This window comes from Scophthalmus maximus, chromosome 20, assembly GCF_022379125.1.
Source record: "Scophthalmus maximus strain ysfricsl-2021 chromosome 20, ASM2237912v1, whole genome shotgun sequence".
Lineage (NCBI taxonomy): Eukaryota > Metazoa > Chordata > Actinopteri > Pleuronectiformes > Scophthalmidae > Scophthalmus > Scophthalmus maximus.
Window position 1 is genome coordinate 1955001 of NC_061534.1, and position 21650 is coordinate 1976650.

At 41.3% G+C, this 21650-nt stretch overlaps 2 protein-coding genes across 3 annotated transcripts in view; one reads left to right on the forward strand and one right to left on the reverse strand.

The window, feature by feature from the left end:
* Nucleotides 1–978, forward strand: part of LOC118285133 (cingulin-like protein 1) — a 45579-nt gene extending 44601 nt beyond the window's left edge. Inside the window, exon 24 of the mRNA XM_047329523.1 lies at nucleotides 1–978. This exon is cut by the window's left edge and continues 1011 nt beyond it. The gene's annotated coding sequence lies outside the window, so the exon portion shown is untranslated.
* Nucleotides 979–5895: 4917 nt separating this feature from the next.
* rab27b (RAB27B, member RAS oncogene family) overlaps nucleotides 5896–21650 on the reverse strand; it is a 34707-nt gene continuing 18952 nt past the window's right edge. The window contains exons 1-6 of one of the 2 annotated variants that reach the window (XM_035608690.2): nucleotides 21353–21638; nucleotides 12145–12318; nucleotides 9941–10029; nucleotides 9198–9301; nucleotides 8779–8902; nucleotides 5896–7838 (exon numbers count right to left, since the gene is read on the reverse strand). In XM_035608690.2, coding sequence (XP_035464583.1) covers nucleotides 7652–7838; nucleotides 8779–8902; nucleotides 9198–9301; nucleotides 9941–10029; nucleotides 12145–12297 — 657 coding nt within the window. In that variant the 5' untranslated portion in view covers nucleotides 12298–12318; nucleotides 21353–21638 and the 3' untranslated portion in view covers nucleotides 5896–7651. Of the gene's footprint in view, nucleotides 7839–8778; nucleotides 8903–9197; nucleotides 9302–9940; nucleotides 10030–12144; nucleotides 12319–21352; nucleotides 21639–21650 lie in introns of those variants that run through there. The other variant, XM_035608689.2, reaches the window with a different exon arrangement.

Sequence of the window (21650 nt, forward strand, 5' to 3'; positions counted from 1 at the left end):
TTAAACAAGGTATACCAGATTCTTCCGCAGTATTTGAACGTATCCCACGCTGGCTGTATTACACATTACAGGGTAATGACATGGAATAACTGCAGGGGGAAGTGGATCTTTGGCTCACGTGATTGTTTTTGATTCACACGCAGAAACAATTAAGAGATTATTTATATATGATATTGAATTCTTTTTTGTTTTTTTTGGTAATTTTTTTATGATTTTATGATATTTTCTGTATTTGCAGTCGCTTGCGGGGCCAAAAGGAAATTCAAGAAACTGATGATTTTAGAGTCAAGTTTCAGTTATTTTTAAGGGTTTTGCTGTCGTGACGTGACTCACTGTACCTCCGTCATACGGCGTCGCTCCGTGGGAGGAGATGTCCAGAGATATGATTTTAAGTTGAAATCAAGAGTGAAAAAAACAAAGAAGACAATCTCACACTTGTCATTAATGTGCGTTTCTGGAGTTTGTTGTTTTTAATCCAAACATCGAGAAGAAAAGCAAAATAAAAGACATTTAGTAACTAAAAAGTGCAACAACTGAGATAAATCACTGTCTTTATAAAAACATGTTTTAGTTCTCACGTCTGGCGCTGCATGTTCTTTATACCTGCTTGAAAACATACAGATAATATTCAGATTCTCTTTGGATTCTTATGTTTACACACGTTGATGTATTTTCTTTTAGTTTTATGGAAAGAGGACCATAAATCAGGATTTTCATATTTCAGCTGTTGGGGGAAATAATTACTACACGATGTCGCTAGTATTTGTTTGTTTTTTTGGACGTTGTTGTTGTTGTTTTGAGAAAGCGGCAGTGATGTAAAAAAGAAAAATGAAAATGAAAATATTTTTGTAACTTTACACTTCTCACTCTACTGGTTCTACTGTTCCTGGGTATTTATTTTTTTGTGTTTCATATTCTCTCTTCTGGTGAGAGGTTTCTTTAATACAACATGCAAATAAATTCCTTCTCCACTGTGAATTCCCGGCATCGTGTGCGTTTTTGATTAAATCAGGTCTTTGTCTATGTTAAAGTATGACTTCTTTATGATTTAATATGACATTTTCATGCCTTACGGAATGTTGGACTTACTGAAACTATGAAATTCTGTTTGTGTGAAAATACATTCGCCTTGTGAGATCCACCGGTCATTATCCAGAGATAGACGTGAATATAAAACACTGCAGATTCCAAAGGTTATTACAGTGAGTGAGTTATCATTGATCAGACGTCAGATCTCACAACGCCGTTGCCACGGAAACCAGAGATACGTCTGCAGCTGACCGGCTCCTCATGGAAAAGGGTTGTTGTGGCGAGGAGCCAAATATATAACTCTTATATTCTTTATGTTTTTTTTGCCATTTTCTGATCAATATAATATCACCATGTTAAAAATTATTCAAGAAGTGTTGAACTTTTATTTTTAATAATAGATTAAAACCCTGAGTTTGTCATTGTGCCTTCAATGCTACAATTTTCTGCTCAAATTACTCAAATAACATCAACCGCAGTGTGAATTTGAACTTCAATGCGTTGATTTGCATGTATATGTATATGTATATGTATATGTATATGCATGTATGTTTTGGGGTAGAGTTGTAGTGAGGCCTCGTGACCACGTCCTCACTAACATAAGACTCTTCCAGAGACTTCTAACAATCAAAGGGACAAACTTTGTGTTTTAGGAAGAAATTGAAAAGTCAAAATACATCAGTCGGTCACCGTGTGAATCTCATCCAGAGGTAAACAAAACGCCAGAGGGTAAAAACAACCACAGAGATTTATTTGCAGCTCTGACATCAGAAACACTGAAACACATCACAGGTCATTCCGTTCTCGTGGTGTCCGACATGCTGACAGTGCAACACACACACACACACACACACACACACACACACACACACACACACACACACACACACACACACACACACACACACACACACACACACACACACACACACACACACACACACACACACACACACACACACACACACACAGAGGCATCGATAAACACACACGGTGGAAACTGAACAGACGTGATACAAACCGCAGGCATCAGAAAAGAATCCACACACTGAGAGTTTCCAAAAATAAAAGCTCTTCGAGGTACAAGGATGGACTTGCTTTGATAGAACGGGCACAAAAAGGAAAACAGCAACAACATCGGGACGTCTGTTCTCTTTTTCTTTTTCTTTTTTTTTTTGCCTCTGTTTTTGTAAATCTATATTCAATAATGCATTCAAATATTCAGTAGCTCACAAACTTGGACAGAGGATCGGAGTTCAGAACAGGCACAACATGACTCGTCAGGCCGTGTAAACTTCCAAAGTGAATTGGAGAAACTGATGCTTTAAAAAAACACACGTGCGAAGTAAACGTAGCAAAGAGGACAAATACATAATACATAATTCAAATTTCAGAAACAAATGAGGAAAGGTGTAATGAGCAACGCAAGAAGGGAGGGTCGGAGAAAAGCTGACGAATTGGTTCAGAAGATTGTCGCGATTAAAGGGCATTGGTTCAAAGAAATGGGGGACAAGAAAGTTTCAAATATGAAAATCAATGCCAATCATAACTGTTAATATGGTGCCTTGATGCTTGAATTAATTGAAGTCGTCGGGTAGATCTCAAGGATACATTTTCGTGCTTTATCTTTTTAAAAAAATGCAACATAAATTCATATAATCAAATACTATTTAATAAATGAGTCATCTTGATCAGTAAGGCTGCGGAGCATCATAGGCAACTCATCTTCTTACTGACTCATTACAATGAAACCATTTACATATCTGACAAGATGCTAAAGCTGCAGTGATCAATATACTGTATTATATGTATTATAAAGAATTTATCAAAGTTACACCCACAGTGAACCCACAGAGCGTTGTAACGTCTTTCAGCTCATTGTCTCGACTTTCCAACTTTTACATTTTGTTTTACCAGTCAGATGTTTTCACAAATCAAAACGCGGATGATGTTGCGTCGAGCACAAGACAAAGTTCACAACTAGTTGGTGAGGAAGGTGGAAACGTGTATAACTATATATATAAATATAACAATATTTATATATATATATATATGTGTTATTTTCACTTATATATATAAATATATATATATAACTATAACTATATATATATATCTTTTTTCCCTTAGCAGCAGATTGAAGTGTAACAAGGCAGGTGATAATACGTCAATGCTGTTTTCAGCTCGTTGGACAGAAACGTGAACTTCCTCTGCAACTTTAAATATCTCCGAGGTTTCAAATATACGATTCTAGTGAAATGAGCAAATTTAACAAACAAATCCAATAGTCAGATAATTTGACTGAGGCGCTCTAGAAAAAAAAAAGATGATGACACAAATCAGAGGCGGAAGAAAAGATTTGAACAAAAATAATTACATAGATGTTCGGCTGAAACGGTCCAAGCAAAACCTAGACGAAATATTTTCAGGGATCATTTCTGATGTGAAGATTCTGAATAATTGGAAGAGAGCGTTACAATGTGAACCAGTTCTGTCTGACAATTAATTTATTTGTCTCCTTATTAGTTTTCAATATGGCACCGCTGAGATCAGCTGTTGGCAAATGACTCTGTTTGGTTTTCAAATGAAAAATTAAAAAAACACACATTTTCAATGTAAAAGGCCGTTTTGACCTCGGAGTGAAAAGACAATGAGGTTTTGGGGTTTTCGTCAAAAACAAAAGCGTCTTCGTCTTGTTTCCGTTCTTTTTTTATTTGGCACAGATTAAATATATAAGCAAAACAACGAGGTGAAGCCGAAGCTGGACGCCGCTTCAAGTTGTCAATAATCAGCCACAACATTCACTGGACGTCACCGCTGACCCGTTCGCCAGCCACTGGTGTCAGAACCACTGGTTTCAGAACCACTGGTTTCAGAACCACTAGTTTTCAGAACCACTGGTGTCAGAACCACTAGTTTCAGAACCACTGGTTTTCAGAACCACTGGTTTCAGAAGCACTGGTTTCAGAAGCACTGGTTTCAGGACCACTAGTTTCAGAACCACTGGTGTCAGAACCACTGGTTTCAGAACCACTGGTTTCAGGACCACTGGTTTTCAGAAGCACTGGTTTCAGGACCAGTGGTTTCAGAACCACTGGTTTTCAGAAGCACTGGTTTCAGAACCACTGGTTTCAGAACCACTGGTTTCAGAACCATTAGTTTTCAGAACCACTGGTGTCAGAACCACTAGTTTCAGAACCACTGGTTTTCAGAACCACTGGTTTCAGAACCACTGGTTTCAGAAGCACTGGTTTCAGGACCACTAGTTTCAGAACCACTGGTGTCAGAACCACTGGTTTCAGAACCACTAGTTTCAGAACCACTGGTTTCAGAACCACTGGTGTCAGAACCACTGGTGTCAGAACCACTGGTTTCAGAACCACTAGTTTTCAGAACCACTGGTGTCAGAACCACTGGTTTCAGAACCACTAGTTTTCAGAACCACTGGTTTCAGAACCACTAGTTTCAGAACCACTGGTTTTAGAACCACTAGTTTCAGAACCACTGGTTTTCAGAACCAATGGTTTCAGAACCACTGGTTTTCAGAACCACTGGTTTCAGAACCACTGGTTTCAGAACCACTAGTTTCAGAACCACTGGTTTTCAGAAGCACTGGTTTCAGAACCACTGGTTTCAGAACCACTAGTTTCAGAACCACTGGTTTCAGAACCACTGGTTTTCAGGACCACTGGTTTCAGGACCACTGGTTTCAGGACCACTGGTTTTCAGAACCACTGGTTTCAGAACCACTGGTTTTCAGAACCACTGGTTTCAGAACCACTAGTTTCAGAACCACTGCTGTCAGGACCACTGGTTTCAGAACCACTAGTTTCAGAACCACTAGTTTCAGAACCACTGGTTTTAGAACCACTGGTTTTCAGAAGCACTGGTTTCAGAACCACTGGTTTCAGAACCACTGGTTTCAGAACCACTAGTTTTCAGAACCACTGGTTTCAGAACCACTAGTTTCAGAACCACTGGTTTTCAGAACCACTGGTTTCAGAACCACTGGTTTCAGAACCACTGGTTTTCAGAACCACTGGTTTTCAGAACCACTGGTTTCAGGACCACTGGTTTCAGGACCACTGGTTTTCAGAACCACTGGTTTCAGAACCACTGGTTTCAGAACCACTGGTTTTCAGAACCACTGGTTTCAGAACCACTAGTTTCAGAACCACTGCTGTCAGGACCACTGGTTTCAGAACCACTAGTTTCAGAACCACTAGTTTCAGAACCACTGGTTTTAGAACCACTGGTTTTCAGAACCACTGGTTTCAGAACCACTAGTTTCGGAACCACTGGTTTTCAGAAGCACTGGTTTCAGGACCAGTGGTTTCAGAACCACTGGTTTTCAGAAGCACTGGTTTCAGGACCAGTGGTTTCAGAACCACTGGTTTCAGGACCAGTGGTTTCAGAACCACTGGTTTTCAGAAGCACTGGTTTCAGGACCAGTGGTTTCAGAACCACTGGTTTTCAGAAGCACTGGTTTCAGGACCAGTGGTTTCAGAACCACTGGTTTCAGGACCAGTGGTTTCAGAACCACTGGTTTCAGGACCACTAGTTTCAGAACCACTGGTTTCAGGGCCACTGGTTTTCAGAACCACTGGTTTCAGAACCACTGGTTTCAGAACCACTGGTGTCAGTGAAAGACGGAACAAAGGTTCCGTTGGCAGCACGTGTCGAGCGATACTGTGACAATATTGATAACGGATAACTTCTCATCGTTTCTTGTGCAAACCTCAACTTGGCTCAAGAGTGTTCACGAAGTAAGGCAGATCAAGGCGTCGCTTGACATGAGGGAAATTGTTGAGTTGCACATAAAACAAAAGAAATAATCTTCGGAATCAATGTGAATTTCTGACATTTCAATAAACTGCTGTTGTTTCTTTTACTGTAAATTTCCATCTAAATGGCTTCTATCTAAAGACAGATGGGTTTTTTCCCCACTGTGACCGAGCAAAGCATCATGAACTTTCTACACACCGGCATTTAAATGGTTTGGTACACAATAAAAATAAATATAAAAAAAACAATAGAGTATAACACAACAAAAAGTTGGTCCACAAAAACTTTTAAAAGGTAAAAAAAAAAAAAAAAAAAAAGTCCAGTTCAGAGCAAAGCAATTTCTACTGTTCTTCTTCAGGAGTTGATAATAGTGTATTTTCTTCCACATTACACACAAATATTGTTAATAAATTGGTAATTTTTGGGGATAATCAATGCAGTTGAGACACAAAATGAGCGTGAGAGAAATAAATGATGTAACAAAAACATGTGAAATATGACAATAGAAATAATGATATTCCACCTTTTAGAATTTCTTATAATATAAATAACTGTCATATTCTAACAACACCTCTCATGTGTGGGGGCCTTAAAGCGATATTTCACTTTTAAAAGAACTGTAGATTCAGCTACTCTGAAGATGTAACGTCACATTTTCATTCCCAGAAAGGTTTGATTGATTTACGATTTGAAAAAAATTCTGGTTACATATGATTATCCTCTTTTTTATTCAAACCAAATGTGAAAAGGCAATTTTCTTACAGACGGTGCTTCTCGGTGGAATAACGCTTTAAAAGCCAAGGCAGTAGATCAGTGTGGAACAAATTCAAATGTATCCTGGTCTATGATTCTCTACTAATGATGTGTGGTATATTTTTTCCCCCTCCGTTGCACATGCACCATGCCGTACCCATATCCGACCAATGATATAAACATTTTACTAATTAGCAAACCTGCATTCAGCCAATAGTCGGACGCTATCGATTGGAAATTATCTGCATCCAACAGAGAATTTATGAGATTAGAGAAATGGTGAAGTATCTGATGTTATCAATACAATACATAAACATTCAAATTATAAGGGGAAAAAAAGTTATTCTTATAAATTGTATGGCAGAAGTATGAACGAGCAAAACCAGCAGAGAAGTGTGCGTCACGTTTAATAAATAAGAAAACAACGGATCGTATCCCAGCTGATGGACGGGCTGAATGATTAAGTCAAGTCATGTTTATGAATATTGCACATTTCATATGACGAGAATTGACTCAATGTGCAGAAAGATTAGAAAGACTAAATCAGCCGTCAACAGCCGATATCACTCGTGCGGTGAAGATCTCCTACATGGTGCCATTTTAGAAAATGTCTCCAAATTATTGAACCACATAAAGAACATATATGTATATAATGTGGAACGACCTTTTTTTGTGGCAAATACGGGTACAGCATAGAAACACAGTGTGAAAGGGGAAGAAATAAAAACAAAAACACACAGTTTTCCTCCTGGTCCGGTGAGGACAAACACACAAAGGTTTGCAACATCTCTTTGACACTTGCAAAATGAGATATTAATTTTCCCCTTAAACAAGAGTCCAACTGCAGACAGACAGGCTGAGTGTAGTGACGGGGACATCCAGTAGAGGGGGGTAGAGTTGTTTCACTGCCAGAGAGGCAAACAGTTTGGCAGAGGGAGAAAAATAAGAGGTTAGTTTTAGAGAGAAGACAAAGAAACATGCAGATGACGAGAGGCAGGAAAGTAAACGGTGGAGGGAATGTGACGAGGAGAGCCGGAGGAGGAGGAGCGCCGGCTGGTCGTTCATCCCGAAGTCGCCCTCTCGATCCTCAACACGCACACTTCTTCTCGTTGGGCTGAGCCTCGCTGAGCTTCGTGGCGCCGTTCCCGTTGGCGGGCTCGGCGGGCGGCTTGTCGACGCACTGCTCCATCCTCTTCATCACCAGGTCGAGCAGCGTGATCACCGACTTGTCCACCTCGGCCCCCGTCGCCGCACTCGTCTCGAAGTACGGGATGCTGAGAGCAACAGGGACAAAAGATTTATTCATTCTTATTTCAAAGGTTCCACCACAGCATCATCAGACATTTTTTCCAAATCCATTTTTTGAATGATTTCCATTTCCATATGTTTAGTATTTAGTATTTATTTTATTTTTGTCAAAGCTAAATAATCAGTTGTTGTCATGCGGAAGAGAAAAATATGAAAAACCAAACACAAGGATTGAAATTTTGAAGTAAGACTCAAGGAATATGTATCTGGTTTTCAGAAGAAAAGCAGGACATTGTGATTTTTTTTTTTTAAACTACGTTATAATAATCATGGAGATAAGATTAACATATGATTCTTGTATTTATCATATCTAATATTTTTTATCTTAGACTTTATTAATTTATGCGCAGACTGACAGTTTTATTTTTTAAATTAAAACGACCAAATACGAAGATTCACTGATTTTCTTCATTTCTTATCATTATAATTATAATAATCTGACAATACTTCAGTTTCAGATAAATTATTTTTTTTACATTTTATTTACTAACAAAACGAAAGAATATTAAATGAAAACTACTGGAAAAACGTATTATATTTTTTAAATCATTTTTTTTTAAATCATTTGTTAATTTGTTGACATAGACAGAATCATGTGGAAATAAGAAGGAAGCTGAACTTAAATGTAAGTTGAAATCTTTCTGATGGTTTATTATTAATCTGAACAGTTTAGTTGCCAGGCAACATGAGCAGACTGGAATGGGACCAGGAAGCGATTTTTCTCGTCTAACAGGAAGTCATTTGTTTAAAAAAAAAAAAATTGTGGGCACAGGAGTTATCGTCTGCCTGTTGTGTTATGTCAGATGCTCGTTCTATTTTTTTTTCTTGTACGTCTGCATGACAGTGTCTGACATGTTCTTCTTTGTATTCAGTTCTTTCTTTATCAAAACAGAAAACTAAACAGACCCGTATTTATCGGCCAGCTCCTTGGCCTGTTTCTCCTGAACCTCCCGCTGGTCGGCCAGGTCGGCCTTGTTTCCCACCAGCACGATGTCGGGGTTCTCACAGTAGGCGTTGGCCTGTAGCTGGCCTGCACACGGATAAAAAAAAAAAACAGGACAATAACAGCAGACAAATGAGATGTGCAGACACAAAACTGAAAATGTGTATCTTTACACACGACTTACTGCCGTTTTAATTCATGCTCTCTTCTTAAGATCTTCATTAGGGCCTAAAACGCCACTTCATTTTACTTTTAAATAATTCCCGAGATAGCTCCTGACCACTAGAGGCACTGTAGAGTAATGTTTCCATACCAAAACGACCCAAAGCCCCCAAAAAAACCCCGCAGGTTTAAAACATGTAAAAAAAACTGAACAACATACTCATCCAGTTCCTGACGTTGAGGAAGCTCTGCTGGCTGGTGAGATCGAACATCAGCAGGAACCCCATGGCGTCTCGGAAGAACGCCGTCGTCAGGCTGCGGAACCTGGAACACAAACACACGCACACAAAAGGTGTGTGGGGGAGGGGGGGTAATTACATAACATCCATATAATATGAGAGGTTTGAAAATCAACCTGCTCAAAATGTCATCTCCCTTGCGTCTTTGAATTTGGTTCCTACGAATGCAGTTCGAAGAGACAAAAAAAAGTAACCGAAAAATCCTAAATACGGCATTGTCCAATTTGGCCACTTGGTGGCAGTAGAAACAGATTATTGAAACCAGAAGTGACCATATTTGGAGGAGCGGGGGGTGTGGCCTGAGACAACAATCACATAGTGCTTCTATTGGAAACTGACTTTTTGCAACCGGAGGAGTCGCCCTCTGCTGGTCATTCCAGAGAACACAGTCTACGTCTATGGTTGCTAGCTAGCCTGCTCTGTAAGAAAGAGGACGTCCCCGTTTTTAATCCTACGTACTAAAATCTGATTGGTCCTAACGGGGGGGGGGGGGGGGGGGGGGGAATCTATCACTGGGCAGGACAACAGACTTTATATCTCTGAGCAAATCTGAGCTGTGGGTCTAGTGGCCATGAGAGGAACTGCAGCCGAACACACTCAAGCTTCGAAACTAAATTGTCAAGTCAAGATATATCGTGAGTGACATTAGGGACGTGCGGCCCACCTCTCCTGTCCGGCCGTGTCCCAGAGCTGAAGGTGAACCTTGAAGGTTTTCCCCGTGGTCGTCCCATTGGTGTTGGACGCCGTGTACACCTGGGGAGAAAATAAAACATTGTTCTGCTTCAGTAGAAATTCAACAGATATAAAAAACATGATTATCTGTCTCTGGCTGAAAGGGACAACGAATATCTTCACACTTTGCATACTAACAAAAGTGAAACCTCCAGAACGAGCATAAAGTCGAAGCAACGACTCTCAAGATCAGGATTTATTGTAGGACTGTTTGTGATCGTCTGCAGCTCTGACTGGTGGTGATCTGGACGGCGATCCTTAATGTTTAATGACGGTTGTGTTTGTGTCTCTGCAGGAAACCCCTCAGTCTCCCCCCCCCGGACCGAGACACTTTCTCCAGCTCTATTTTAAGGCTGAGTTCATATTGATTATGTTCAGAACAGTTGAGGTTGTTTTCCAGGTGATAGCCGACTTGTTCATGAGGTGGAAAACAATGATGTAGAGTGTGAGTCATCTGTAGAGAGGAGCTGGTGTGTAGTCTGTTGTTGGAGTATTACTGGAATATGACGCAACTGCCACAACAACCCTGTTTTCAGCATTAAATGTCTTCACACAAACATATAAAAACACACAATAAATACAATCTAATATATAGTAAATGGACTGATTCAATTATCAAGACGTTACTATAAAATAAAGCATAAATAATCCATATCTACACTGAGATGAAGAAAAAAAAAAGGTGAAGAAAGTGTCTCCACTTCTTCCGACTGTACAAAACCTAACCTAAAAATATTCCTAATCTGGCTGCCGCCCTCTAGTGCTCTAGTGCAGTGGTATCGAGGTCCCGCCCATAAACTTGCTCGACCAATCTGACGTGAGTCTCACGTGTCAATCATGATGTTGGAGCGCGTTTTTATTACTAACTAACTAATTAAAACCAAACTGATCAGAAACATAAACACTTGAACATGCATCAGTGTTCGACTTCACCTTGTTTTTTTGTTTGGTCCATGTCGCATCTGTTAACATGGAGGGGGGCGGGGCTTATGACCTGCACTGCAACCAGCCACCAGGGGGCTATCCCGGTGATTTTACTTAAATTTTACTTAAAATCTTTCTTTACATACAGTCTATTTAACTACTATATATTCTAACTAAAAGAGAAGAGTTGTCTTTTGAGGTAGTTTAGGTCTTGATTGTAATGTTTGTAATGATTTGTAATGTGTTCAGGTTCAACAGGTTCACTAGGAAACGTGTCACTGGATTAAAATATGAATGCACCTATAGTCCATAAAATAAAAAATGAAATATATATACTTTTACATGGTATGACTCATTTTGGCTTCAGGTTCCATCAGGACCCTGAGAAGCTGCGACGAACAGCTGTCATCACACATTCGCCTGCCTCTGGATAAAACAGCTTGAAAACGAGCTGTGACCTTAAAACACACACACACACACACACACACACACACACACACACACACACACACACACACACACACACACACACACACACACACACACACACACACACACACACACACACACACACACACACACACACACACACACACACACACACACGATGATGATCAATCCTGTGAGTCATCCAGAGCTGTTAAAGCAGCGATGCCAGTATTTCCGATGTGCGAAGGCAGCGCGGCACCAAGGTGACCAGACTGCACCCGGGGGGCCCAACTCTCTGGTCCACATCACTACATGATCACACGTGGAGACCAGAAGGTCGGTGGTTCGATGCTCGGCTCCTCCAAAGTGTCCCTGGGCAAGACCCCTAACCCTGACGGCTGTGTATGACTGATGTGTGATAAAAGAACACTGCTCATAATGTTTCCATGACGACACCTGTGAAAAAGGACTTGTCAGAAGACACTACTTTGTTTTTATTGGTCACAAGCCAGAGAGGGAATATAAAAATATATTTCTTTTTTTCTTTTTATTCTATTAATCTTTTAACAGACAATTGGTTCCATGTTACTGTTGAACGTAACATCCAGAACCTGACCTGACCCACTGTTTGTTCTTTAAAAAAATAAAGGCCCCCCTCCCAAAAAAAGGACTTGGCCACGGTAACTGTGGCAACCAGGCGTGCGTCACCTGCTGTGTAAGGTGAGCACCACATCAGAGAAAAAAAAACAACAACCACATCCCGAGATGTGAATGTGAACTCACCACTCTCTTTTCCCTGAAGTCGATGCCGACTGTGGTGATGAACTTGGGGTTGAACTTGTTGTCTGTGTATCGGTACAGGAAGGTGGTCTTCCCCACGCCGGAGTCCCCCAGGGCCAGGAGCTTTATAAGGTAGTCATAATCCCCATCAGTCATAGTGATGACCGCAATGTAAACCTGTGGGAACAAAACACAGAGAATAAGATGTATGATGTATGAAAATATGTACAGAAAATATATCTTTTCATAATATCCACCGCTGAATTATGGGTATGGGCATCACGGGGTCGTCCTGACCCCAACATGACTTTCTGGGAAAGTAGTTTCTCTGAGTGAGTGTGTGTGTGTGTGTGTGTGTGATACATCAAATCCAGCGATGGAAAATACCAAAGGCATACTATTTTTTCAAGTTAATTTCTTAAGTACAATTTCCAATGTACACTATTTTACACCGGATTATATTTCATGAGTAAAAATGTACTTTTCACACCACAACTTTTGTTTTAATGTTAATATTCTACTGTAAATCCAGAGCTGATGATGGTATTTATTAAAGATTAAAAAAAATAAAAAAAAAGAATAAAGAAAAAAAAATAGTAGTCAAATATGAAAAAAAAAAAAAAAAATGTCATCAGCCTTCAGATTTTCTTTGTTCCCACGTGACCCCCGAGGTGATTATGACAGATTAGTGACAGCATCGGTTGTTGCCGGTCAGTTTTACAGCTACACACAGATATTAACTCAGGGGTTTAAAACACGACCAGTCTACAACGAGACCTGCGGCTCCGAGAGGTCGACTCGCTCGTGTTCACCTATCAGCACCAAACCCTGTCCATAAATTAAAAAAAAAAAAGGAATGTCGTCTTCACGTCAAACTCTCAAACGCTCCGGTGAGAGTTGCTGGGGGACAGTTTGCCTCGGGGCCAGACGCGCTCTATTAAGAGCGAGGATCATAAGACTCTAATTCACTCAGCTGAGAGGAGGCGCGTCAGAACACTGCGCTTTATTGAAACGTGGACGGTCATTAACCAGCCGCGCTGATCTCCTCACAATAACCTCACTGTATCTCAGGCGGTACAGTGAGAATCAGAGGGATCACAACAACCAGCCTGAATATATATATATATATATATATATATACTTGAAACAAAATGTTACATCACATTTAAGTTGATTTTTACTTTTGTTCAAAGTGACTAATCCTTCACTTCGCTCACCGCGACAGCAATTACTAGAAGTCCAACCACAAACCTTTGAGTTAATGTGGTTTTACTCAAAAGTATGTCATGTGTCACTACATGTCCAGATATGGACAATGAAAATGATTAATATGCGTGTATCTATTTAATATTACTGTTTTTTTATTATGTTTGCCTCGTCTTACTGCAGATTAGCATGAAGCAGACTTTTCGTATTTATTTGCTATAAAAAATACATGCGTGAGTAAAAATTATTAATATTATTACTATATTAATATAGTAATTATGTTGTTCTTTCTGTAAGGTCTAAAAAACTGTTCTCACCGGGTTTCATGTATTAATAGGGACACGTGAGTTACTACATCACACCCTTCTTATTTCCTTCTTCTCTTGCTCTCACACATTTAGCACCAATCAGTCCTGGTATTGATGAAGCCCTCCGGCGAGTGACACGAGGAGGGGGAGGATGTGAGCGCATCGATCTGTCGTCACTGGTGGAAAACCCGCCTCGTCTGTGGCGTGATGGGATCGCGGTCAGTCGTGATTCCCCCCGAGGGGTGAACTAGTCGACCGCAGCTCGGTCAGCTGACGGCGCAGAGAAACACCACTCACATAGTGGAGAATATTCATTCATTCATTCATCGTCTAACGCTTTATCCATTTAAGGGTCGCGGGGGGTCGCTGGAGCCAATCCCAGCTAACATTGGGCGAGAGGCGGGGTACACCCTGGACAGGTCGCCAGCCTATCGCAGGGCCACATACAGACACGCCACATACAGACACGGACAATCATTCACTCTCACATTCACACCTACGGTCAATTTAGAGTCTCCAATGAACCTAACCCCATTCTGCATGTCTTTGGTCTGTGGGAGGAAGCCGGAGAACCCGGAGAGAACCCACGCATACACGGGGAGAACATGCAAACTCCACACAGAAAGGCCCTGGTTGAACCGGGATTCGAACCCAGAACCTTCTTGCTGTGAGGCAAAGGTGCTAACCACTACACCACCGTGCAGCCAGTGGAGAATATAACATCTGAAAATGGTTCTTTCATTTTTTCTTGGCGGTGGTGGAGATGAAAAAAGGATCAGACACCATATAGCAACAACAACGACAACAAGGAAAAGAGGATAGAGGAATATGGGTTCACAGCTGTGTCACGTACAGTGTGCCTGTATCTCAATACAACGAGCGAGAACAAAACCATAAAGCACACGGACGCATTAAAAATGTATGCGCGAGCGACCACACACACACACACACACACACACACACACACACACACACACACACACACACACACACACACACACACACACACACACACACACACACACACACACACACACACACACACACACACACACACACACACACACACACACACAGGGAAACAAAGGGCTACAACAGTGTAGTCGCTCGGCACAGAGAAGAAATTACCGGAGTGTGTGTGTGTGTGTGTGTGTGTGTGTGTGTGTGTGTGTGTGTGTGTGTGTGTGTGTGTGTGTGTGTGTGTGTGTGGTATCAACACATCAGTGCATGTATCTGAGCATCTGTCAGGAGGAAGCTTCCTCTTCTCTTATCCTTCATATGAGAGATAAGAGAGATAAACTGCTTTGAGTCAGATGCAAACAATCTGCAGACTCATATACAATTCAGTAATGTTTTACTTTTATTACACATTTTTATTGAATATTGGCAATTTCAAATTTGTATTATACGCACATAAAACACATTGCTATCATATAACCTTCTTCCACACGCAAACTCCATTAAAAGTATAAATATATGTACACTGGTGGCATTTTGAAACTTTTTAAGTAGCTGATTCAGTTGTATCTCCAGGAAACAAAAGTCTATATGTTCACATCTAGAGCATCAGATATGAATCAGAACTGTCTGCCACATTTGCATCTTTGTGGTGAAAAAAAAAAATTGGAGCATGCTGACGGTGAACGAGCGAGAACACCGACTTCCTGTTCTGGAAAAACAGTCTTTTGCATGTAATGTTGGTTTAGTAGCATTGATAAACACTTGGTCAGAAAGGTAAACTCTCTGATTCCTGCAGAAAGTGTGAGCAAACAAGACTAGCGTCAGACACAAGTGAACACACATGTCAGCAGAAGTAGATGCCGGAGGAGGGGCAGACGGTGGACGTTAATTTTATTACTCCATAAATTCATACCTCTGCCTCAGGCTATTCAGGGTGAGGCGGTGCCGCCGCCACCAGAGCTCACAATAAAGTGGCATGGATGCAACATGGACACGGGCAGAAATTTGTGACTGCTTCCTACGCATCGGCCCTCAGGATGAGAAAAACAATTACTTTATTGTCGAATGCCAAACTGTACCACGATACCACCAGTTTGAGTTGAACCAAACCTGGAGGCTGATTGTGAAAGTATCTGTGTCGACAATCCTTGTTGAGTGGCGACAACACAGAGCTGTGTATGTCCGACAATGTTCTCTTCTACAGACATAATACAAGAATGTGTATTTTCTGATCTTATGAAACTGTTGTATTGCTTCCTATTGCAGTATTTCAATATATATATAATGGATGCTGCATGAAGTCCAACACATCCATCTGGTGTTACTTTTACAACCAATAGGTCAAATCCTGAACTGAACCACTGCATAAGTCAGTTGGAACACGAGAGAAGAGATCTACGCTGCCACGGAGAAGCATATATCCTCCCGACATCCATCCCAGAGTGTAATTTCCACCATTCAGTGTGTAACACTGATTTATTACACACTGTGCATTAAGATTAAAAAAAAGGAAATCAAAAAGAAATGTAGACTGTATGGATTTCTACGTTTACAGCAATGACGTACAAATCTGATTCTGAGAAGAGAATTCAAACGTTCTGACCTTAGCGAGCTGTCATTTGACGGATCGCTGCTAAGATAATGTAAAAGACTGAATGTCCTCTAACTTTCACAGTCTGATTCTGAGAAGACAAAGGTCCTGATCATTAAATCTCCATTTCACAACCTAAGCACATGGCGCAAGTACAATTAGGACGTATGGTTCAAAAGGGTCGTAAGTGAAAACAGGATGCTACGAGATCCGAATCTTGGTCTCCCAGGGGAAAGTCAACGAAACACACCGATAGAGACACATTTTGGTCAGTGCAATAAAGACGTTGAGGTTGGATGAGCATGTGTGTATTTCAGATATATCCCTAGACACTGTTGCTTAAGAACTATTGTGTCACAAATATCTATTAGGGATAAAAAGGTCAGCGGACAATAGTCAGCGACCTTTGTGTGTCGACCGTTGTGGCCTCTACGTCGTTTTTAAACGGATCAGACGACTAACTGATTTGTTTTCCACCTGTTTCTGTGGACTCGCTGTCGTTGCCGATCTATTCTCCAGAGTCAACGATCAATAACCGCTAACGTGGATGAAGATTGGCCCTTGATGATCTAATTTGTCCAGACGTCCTCCGGGTTAAGTCTGTCCCAAACCTTTCAGCATTGTCAGACCCAATAAGCAAAAGAACTTTTGATACGACACTGCAGAAAAAGTGAAACTTGGCAGCAGCTTGGTGACCTGGTGGCTACGACTTCTCTTTACCAAAACTGTGGCCACTACTATTACTTATTCTTATAATAGATAAAAGCTTATCTACGATATTATATCTATGATAAGCTTTTATCCAAACAAAGCTGGCCACATGTGCAGTGTGGTCCTGACGATAAGGGTTTACTGTTCTTCCAAAGGCCCTGTCCAGTATGTTAAAATGGTTCATATCTGGAGTTCTGGCTGTCTCTGGGATAGTATGAGAAAGTCGTAGAATGCTGGTTTGTTGTTTCAGTTTTGATAATGGAGGGGATTTCAATCCAATAGTTGTCAAGAAGAAGTCAGAATCACAAATATAATTGAAAAGATAAAGGATGACAAAATTTGTCAGTAGTCCACGAATCAAAACCGGTATCTCAACAGGTAAGTAAAAAGGTTGTGCCAACTGGGTCTAAAGCCAGTGTCCAACTTCCCCGCTCACTTCCTGCCAAGCCCTCTACTCCCGCTCATAAATATTTTCTCTAGTGACCCGAAATGTGTAATGTTCTTAATTCACATGCTGATCCCAAACAATCAAAGTGGGAAAAGCAAAGAGTAGTGTATTTGCAAATGAAAAGGCCTACTCATGTCTTAATAAATTACCTCTCTCTGAACAACTACACATAAAACTCAAACTACATAACACAGCAAAAAAACACAAAGGAGCGACCAACAGGTCACACTTTAACCAGCAATCAAATTCCAACCGCAACGCTCCTGTCCTGATAGGCGTAAACAAAACCCTTTTCAAGTGACGGCCTCTAATTCAATTACACCCACAGCCACACGAAACCCGATCAAATACAAATCAGAAGGAAACACGGCGGAATTCTAACTAGTGTGGAGACTGAACAAAACTGAACATTGTTCTGCAAACCTGCTGGTCTCATGACTCCCAACGGTCCTTGTTTTCAGTTTAACCTTGTCACATTTCACAGACTGATGAGATCGTTGTGAACTACCCACACGTTAGTATGACATTTTCCAAAAACAACAGGAAATGAGACGAAGACTGGGTGCAAAATTCAACTGCTTAAAAATTCTGAGATTACAGAAAATTCCATCCAAAGAAGAAAAAATACACTCTGTATTCTGCTGTTTTGTTACACACATACACGATTGAATAGAAAATCCACCACACTCTATGCCTGAGGCGGAGAAACAGATCCAAGTTCTCCACATGAGCAATAACCATTTCATTGCATCAATTCAAAAATCCCCAAAGCCTTGAAAAAACATCAATTCTGCTCAAATGTTACGCTCCTGTCCTCTTGTCTTTAAAACACATTCAGATAAATGTCTCGATGTGACACATTCATAATCTTCAGAATATAACGAGCATATGAACTGAAGCTGCAGACGCTGATGATCCCCACCGTGGTCACTAACCTCATTTTTACAGTAATATATACAGTACCTCCTGTAATATACAGTACTTACTACCCACAGGAAATGGTTTACATACATCACAGTCCACAACATCAGTGAAAACAGAACCACAAATGGTGATGTACAGAAATCTATAACTTATTTATTCATCTCTTTAAAGCTACAGTGTGTAATATTCAGAAGAACTTATTCACAGAAATTGAATATATTGTCCATAACTATGTATTCATATATGTATAATCAACTCTGAATGAGTTAAATATTGTTCCATGAGGTGGACCCGACCTCCGTGTGAGTCTCCGTGTTTCATCGTCAAGTTGAAGATGGTTGTTGAACTAAACGGTCCAGAATAGGTCGCATTCACGTTGAATTTTCAGACGCTGATGGAAATTGGGAAATGAAATCAGCGGTGCGCCGCCATAAAGTGTCCCCTGTCGGTTGCTCACTTGGTTGCGGTTTGACACTTTACCACCAGATGCCGCCAGAAAATTCCAAAAATTACATGCTGCGGCTTAAAGAAGAAAACATGGACATGTGATTCTGTCACTGCAGAGTGGAGATTGTTAAAGGAGACATTGTGCTCATATTTAGGTTCATAATTATAACGTGGGTTAGCTGGCCGCTACGGTGATGTCACCATATTTTTATATTCTTCCACTTTTCGTTCAGACGGTTGGTTATAAAAGTCAGTCGGTAGGGCACCAAGTACAAAATAGAGAGAACATAAGTAAACATAACTCATCGGGAAAATTGTTTGTTTTGTCTTTAAAAAAGGCAAAATGTAAAATGCCCTCAGGTTGTGTTGACATGTCGGTCGAGAGCAAGACACAAGTGTTTCATGACCACGGGGCGATTTAAACTCTACAAACACGCTCATGTGATTTTTCTTTTCTTTTTCCAAAATGATGCCTCTGTATTTCCTTGTCAAATATTGACCATAGATTCTGTTCTGCTACAAATCATGAAAGGGGAAAGGCCTGTGATATGTGAACGGGGAGGAGGAGACTTGTGTCGCACCGAGCAGGTATTTACCCATCAACACTTCCTGTCACATCCAGTGAGCCCTGCAGCTAATTACAGTTCACTAACAAGCTTTAAATGACATTGTTTGAATGACACCGTCCCGTCCCCCCTTCTCTCTCTGTTGTCAAACTAGTTTGAGGATGATACTGTTTAAACAAAGCCAGTGGGTTTTGTTTTGCAGAGTTCAAGAGGCTCCTGTCACGGCGAGTCACACTTTTAAACGTCCAATTCACAGGTCTCATAAAAAAAAAGGAGTTCTCTGGACGACACTCGATCCGACTTCAGAGCGAATTGCACCGGATATCCGCAGCTCATTAGTTTTATACGTCAACAACAGCAACATTTGACAGAGTTTGACTGGAAGGGTCTGACCGAGGTACGGACCAACGCTGGTTTAGTTCCGGTTCTCACGTTGCCATATTGCGAGCGCACTCAAGACCTTCACCTGACAAACCTACGTCCTGTCGTCGTCACCTACGCGGGCTGCGTTTCCCTGATACGCGACTCTGATTGGTTTGTAGACGGGTGCAATTGTGACGTCAATTTGGCGGGAAAGCTGTTAGCATCGCTTTCACACTGCTAATGAAACGAACCATGGTTCAGTTTGATCCGGACGGATGATTAACTACTGAGCTTTGGCTTAACGGCAGCACTTGTTCATAGAATAAATAAATTGTGGGTCTTCGCCGTTGGTCTGGTTTTGGCTACTTGATAAACTGCTGGAGGTAGCGAGCTAACTGCTAACAAGCTAGCCAGCTGCAGTTGCGATGTTTGTTGTTCGGCAGAATGTAAAGCTTGCTCGAAGTAGCTAGAGGATTCTCGATTCATTCATACACTAATTTACTTATTAGTGACATCGTAATATAACTACTGTATTCACACACACACACACACACACACACACACACACACACACACACACACACACACACACACACACACACACACACACACACACACACACACACACACACACACACACACACACACACACACACACACACACACACACACACACACACACATCTTTTAAATTCAACTCAATTTTGTTTTTCAAGCTGCCATAAAACAGTAAATCTTCCTCGAACAAACAATGAGCATCAGTGATTGGTCGTTCACACATTCCCGGCTCATTCCAGGGCCGTCGCCAAGAGGGGGCTTTGGGGTGCACTCCGATATCTACCCTTCCACCTCCCAAAATGACTTTTACAAAAGTAAAAATAAATGAATGAAATAAATGTGAAGTCCACTGGGAGTTAACAGGGGAAAGTTTTTCGTGATTTTTTGCCACCGTGCCATCTCTCAATCTGTTTAAAGAACACACAATCTCATGCATGTCAAACATTTGCAGTCTAAGCTGCAACTTTGCATCGGGCCTCAACTGCCAGATCAGTGCAGATCAGAGAGGAATTTTAATGTTGTATGCATTTATTTGATGTTTTCTACGGATCATTCTCGTCTGACTTTGTCTCTTTACTTTGTCTGTAGGTTCAAAAAGTGCCCGACTTGAAAATCAACATATTCCAGTGACAAGGCCAAAGTCACATGTATCACTTATGACGAAATGTTATCTACTTATTTAACTTATTTTCCCGTGAACGTGAGTGTGCAGCATCAAAATAAAAAAAAAGAAGAATAAACGATCCAAGTGATGCGAGTCAGACTTCTCCGTTAATGTAAAGCAGCTCCTTGTTTTCACATGATACCAAGCAAAGTTTTTACCATGAAGACGAAAGATGCAATCTGGTGCCATGTTTTCTAATCAGCTCTAAATAGAACAGCAGCCGTAAACCTCCTCCTCTCATTCAGAACATCACCACTATCATGAGACTGAGAGAGAAAAAAAATTCATGGCTGGCCTTAGTCATCGCTGCGCGGCCAGACGAACACAGCAAGTTGTCAACTCATAGAAAAAGGGTGTGATCGCGTCGTCCCGGCTAAAAACTCTGAGCAAACAGCAGCGGAGGCGCAGTCGACAAAGGGACCGAACAAACATCCTGCTGAGCGACGGTCTCCGGGGCTCGCTTACCTCTCAGTGTCGACTTCCACAGTGTGCGATCCCGAGGTGAGATACGAGGCGCCCGGAGCAGCTGACCAGCAGCCCTGCATCTACACCCGCCTACTGCCCGTCTCAATGACCGACCGACCGACCGACCGACCGACCGAGGCTGGATCACTGGACGAGTGGATGACTGACTGCACATTCAGCTGGAGGCAGCGGAGCAGAGAGAGAGAGAGAGAGAGAGAGTCACTCCCCTCACCGACCAGCTGACTGGCTGCAGGGACGGACGGATGACTCTGACTCGCTGCTGTTGTCTCGCTGGTTA